Genomic DNA, 5,000 nt, shown 5'->3' with positions numbered 1-5,000 from the left:
ATTCTTAGGCCTTTTTTGCCAAGGCTCATTTTTATCCAGCTGTCAATAATGAATGAGCATGTACCCTCAATAGTCAACAACATGATTTGTTACAGGGTCGGATCCAGGATTTTTCTTAGTCGGGGGTGCACCACTACGGAATGGCGTATCTGACTGGTGAGGTTTTTTGACGACACAGTTGTATCAGAAAGCCACAGGTCATCTCACGTGACAAGAAGCAATATCAACTTAATTCATGACATGTTCATAGCACTGATATTTGGGGAATCTAATTATCGGTATCAGGAATTTGAAAGATAGCGATACACATTCTATGAATCACTTTTTTTTTGTCATTTTCCGCGATTTGCATGTCTCTGCATGACTACGCTAATCAAGAGAACCTGCCAAGAATTCGTTGCCTAGCATGTGACCAAAATCTTCCCGATCTGTAATGAGGAAGCATTTTCAAACCTTTTATAGTGACGACTAAGACAATTATAATTGTCATTAAACATAAGACCCGAATCAGACCAGCTGACAAATGGTTGTATCTAGAACATGTTTTTGCTCTAGCTAGTGGTGCTCTTCTTACGAGTCTTGAAACCTGGCATGGTTTATTCACCTTACGTTTCCTTCTAATGTCATGGTTCAGCCAAGCTTTAAGCCCTGGGGCAGCCGCGGACCAGTAGTTTTTATGCACAGTATTTGCCTTCAGTAAGTAAACACGTTTAATCCAAGAACCGCGTTTTATTAAAGTTGCTGCCGAAGACAAACCACGGCAAGTCATACTAGGGCATCTGGTCTGTAAAGGCGTTTCAATCTGATTTACATCAAGTTCTACTCAACTTAACGGAAGATATGTCTCCATCAAGGGTATTTTTCGTGCGTGCATTGCTTGGTGCAATCTTCGTGCTGTATATTCTTGCAAGGAAGCAGAATGCTACAGAAGAACCTGAGGGGGGATCCAAAAAGTCTCCCCAAGAACACGATGAGAGAGACTAATATGGCTAAAAGGTAAGAGATGTTTAGAAATTATTGCCTAATTCCAAACCCCTTTCAAAACGCGCAACGGGAATTCCTTGATTTCTAGGGTTTTTTAAATTTACAGCCAGTTTTTGGCTTTTTAAATTACGCTGTTTTATTATAAGAAGTAGTTGTCCAGGTGCATCGCAAATTTACAAATTTAAAAACTCAGTTTGCTAAAATGACTCGTTACTTATGAAAATAAGTTAAATGTGCTGGATGATTAACACAAATTGTTGAACCGACCGGAACGGAAAAACTACCATTTCGATTGCCAGTCGGTCTGCAATATTCACCACTGAACTGGTTGCATCAGTGGACAGTAACAAGACAGCGCTTACAGTTTCCATCGAGGCCGTGTTCTCCCTTTTTGAGCAATAAATTCCCACCCCCACAGGCACCTGTGCCTGTTTTACAATATGAAAATACTATACCGTTTCTGTTTGGTAAGTGCGTTAACTGAAAAAATATACATCCCTCTTACCCTGCATTTATTTTGCTTTCTGGCAGTGTCGTAACGGAGAAGTTCAAGTTGATGTTTAGAAGACGCATTTACAGAAGATTTTTTTAATATACATAATCAGTTGACTGTTTGATATGGCCACTTTACTCATCTTAAATTTGGTTAACTGCCTGTGAAGGAATTATTTAGCGCACGTTAAATAATGTTCAGGGTGAACGGCTTACTTTCAACATTGAAAGCATATCTTTAGCGCCAGCTACTTGTGCTCGTCTTAGAAGAAATGTATCAAATGAACCATTAGAATACCAAAATAACTGTCGAGAAGGGTTCTGAACCCAACGAAATAAAATAAAACTAAGGATATTGTATATAACTTCGTCTCAATGTATTTCTTTCATTTTCTTTTAATTGCAATAGGGCAAATGTATAGCCAGATTAGGAATAGGGGCGAAAAAAAACGACAGACCGTTTTGATTATTTGATTAAAAAAAAACACGCGTGGGTTGCAATGTTTAAGGCCTTTATTTTAAGCTGTTGTGTTTCTCATGTTTTTGAAAACACCTTCCAGTCTCTCATTCCTATGTAACTCAAGGGGCAGTCAGCGCAGAAAATCTTATAAACAACTTTCGTTTGTAAATCAAAGTACAGAGGCATTGCAGTTTAAATCCAGGATTGAAGAAACCATTTAGACGAAAGTCAGACACTGGAAAAGTCGGTAAATCAATTTAACAATAAACAAACGTCCTGAGGGGTGACATTTAGTAAAGGTTACGTGTAACTCAGTGTCGCATAGTAAGTTACCAGATTTAAATCCATTGTCTTAATTAATAACATCAAAGAATAGCCTGAGGTGTAACCTGAAGTAAAGGCTACGCACAACTAAGTTTCCATCTTCACAACCTTTCTCAACAACTACAACTTTAAGCTACATTCAAATTTACTCTATTGACTAACCAGAATAGCACAAACTATTTCTGACTATTGAAAAGGTTTGCAAAACCTTTTACCACACAACACAAGCTGCAAATTCACTCAAATATCGGCAAATAATTCATGATAGCCCACGTACTGACAGCATAAAGCATTGTTAAAATTTGTTAGCTGTTTGGACGTCACGGCTATTGTTTATTTCCATATATAAGGATTTGGCCTAATATGGCGCTTTTGCCCAAATCTCCGCATAACGCCTCAAAGATAGCTACATATAAAGAGACATAAAGAGTGCCGTGAGTTCGTGAGTCACGTTCCACCTTAATTAAGGGGAAGCGACCTGGTAAGGTCAACGGTTTCAAAGGAAGCCGATTATACAGCATTAGAAAAACACTGAGCATCTTTAAGGCTTGCAAAAACTGTTCAAGGTGGCACCGTTTTGTCTCCATTTAAAGGTTGACATCGCTGTTGGCCTTCTGCTCATGCGCCAAAAGATCGCAACAAACCAATCTCGTCACCAGAGTCCACTTTTCTTTTGGTCAGTACTAAGAACATGGATTCTGGCCACTTCCACAGCAGGAAGTCCGTAAATCACGGACTTCCGGCTCGTCTACGCACGCCCAGAAATTTGAAACAACAGTGGTTGTCAACGGTTACAAAAATGGACCTTTAATACGACTGCGCATAAATTGTAATTGGCCAGAGGCCGTGTTCTTGGTGCTGACCAAAAGAAAAGCGGACTCTGGGAACGAGATTGGAAACATCGATGTACGAAATGAGATCGACTGCATCGTTTCGGTAAAAATCTCATCTCAGTTACAGGAAAACTTCAAAAAAGTACACGACTACTTTGTGGATTTCTCTCGCGCACAGAGTTGATCCGGGGCCAGGAAAAAGTAAATCTTCGTGAACCACTGGAGTACAAGGGTATGTATTTTTTCAAAAGAATTTTTGTTTCAAAATGAGGACAATAGATCGAATTAACATAATACAAAAGAATGCAAAGGTGATCGCCATTTTTGAAAGTGGTTTATTCAAGCCTACAATCCGCGACAAAATGTTTTGAGACACTTCACATTTTCGGTTAGAAAACAGGACACACTTTCTTTTTTGTACCACAACAAATTCCACCTTCATCAACAAAAACCCCCTCCACCCCTGAGCAATGCTGTATAGCTCAAACTTCTCGGACACAACAACAAACCGTCAACATTGATTGGGAAAGGGGGGAGGGGGGTGGTTGGGAAAAGGGTGCGAGATCCGCAGTGTTGGTGGACTATCTCTATGAGAATTGCCAACCGTCATGAAACTGATGTGATATATGCGGTGAGTAAATTCACTGCCATGGGACTTACTCAAAACTTATTTCCGATACTTCTCGAGGGTCTTTAACATACTGCTGCATGACTATTCAGCTGATAGATGTCCCTTCCTTAAACAGGCAGCCATATTGAAACCCCGAAGCGGAGATATGGTGGCAACGTCCCGAACGAATGGCCCCCTAAATTTCTATGCAAACGTCGTCTTTCGTTTCGTTTAAGAAACATGGGTGAATAGGTGTGAGGCCCTTAAGAGCACCTGAAGTAAGTGCTTCGTCTACTACCCTCTTTGAACTAGAATTAGTGCTATGAAACGAGAAAACTATACCACAGCTAAGTCAGTTACATCCAGAAATGCATAAACTAGATGAATGCCGTTTTGCAAATAAGCGAAACGAAGTGTCCCTTGCTCTTCTCCCCAACTTCAACATCACTCGTGCCTCGAAATACAGAAAACTAACGTCACAAAGTGTCGCCCACAAATGCTGCTCCTCAAGTGAGGATAAACTTCTGCTTTTACCGGCCCTGAACTAAAAAAAACGTTAACGTTTACCCTAATTTTACTGTTAGAAATAAGTAGCAAATGCTTCGACTTAAAGGGACACTTCGTGTTCGAGATCAAAATTGGGCTTGAATCTAATTACTCGCACTTCTGGACATACGTGAACTACAATTAATGGCAAAAGTAGTTGGGATGCTAACGCCAGGATGGGCCTGAAAACCTCTCAGGCGTCAGAAACTAAGCATAACCGTCAAAATTCCAATAAAAGCTTCAAAATAGAAGGCAATTTCAATCCCAATTAATGTTGCATGAAACGGAAAAGCAGAAGTCTGTTCACTATTGGCAACATTGTCTTGGGGCAAGGGGACAATTATTCACACTCAGTAAGAAAACCAACTTCAAAGGGTCAGTGTCCCAAGACATTTGCCACTGATTGTAAGTCCCTGAGTGTTAGTCGGTCCAGTCCCCATGACCTCTCACCCTTGGAAACCAGTGCATGCTCAACCAAAATAGGTAAAACACACGTCTAAATAGTTAGCTAACGATCGGACTCCAGCATTAAACGAAATTTAGCAAAAGGTCCCGCGCAACTGGAATCCTGTCCCTTAGTTTTTGGAGTGTTTTTGTCCTCTACAACAGCAAACAAATGAGTTGTGTAGTAGCACAACGTTACAGTTGTAACAATCAAGCCAAGGAGCATGTGCTTTCGCCATTTCTTTCTCCAGACTTGCTCGACTGCTATATTTAAGTAAGACATTTGCAGCCACAAGGAGAACGTATT

The 5,000-nt window shown here is 40.4% G+C and overlaps 2 protein-coding genes across 2 annotated transcripts in view; both read right to left on the bottom strand.

Annotated features, from left to right (window-relative positions):
- LOC137970585 (adenylosuccinate lyase-like) overlaps positions 1–5,000 on the bottom strand; it is a 68,389-nt gene that overhangs the window by 34,563 nt on the left and 28,826 nt on the right. The window lies entirely within an intron of this gene.
- Positions 3,417–5,000, bottom strand: part of LOC137970491 (uncharacterized) — a gene marked incomplete at its 5' end in the record, with an annotated part of 3,033 nt that continues 1,449 nt past the window's right edge. The window contains one exon of the mRNA XM_068817011.1: positions 3,417–5,000. This exon is cut by the window's right edge and continues 1,449 nt beyond it. Within this exon, the coding sequence (XP_068673112.1) occupies positions 4,758–5,000 (243 nt within the window).

Source organism: Montipora foliosa, chromosome 9 (assembly GCF_036669935.1).
Source record: "Montipora foliosa isolate CH-2021 chromosome 9, ASM3666993v2, whole genome shotgun sequence".
NCBI lineage: Eukaryota > Metazoa > Cnidaria > Anthozoa > Scleractinia > Acroporidae > Montipora > Montipora foliosa.
The sequence above is the reverse complement of the archived record's forward strand: the minus strand, read 5'-3'. Positions and strand labels throughout refer to the sequence as shown.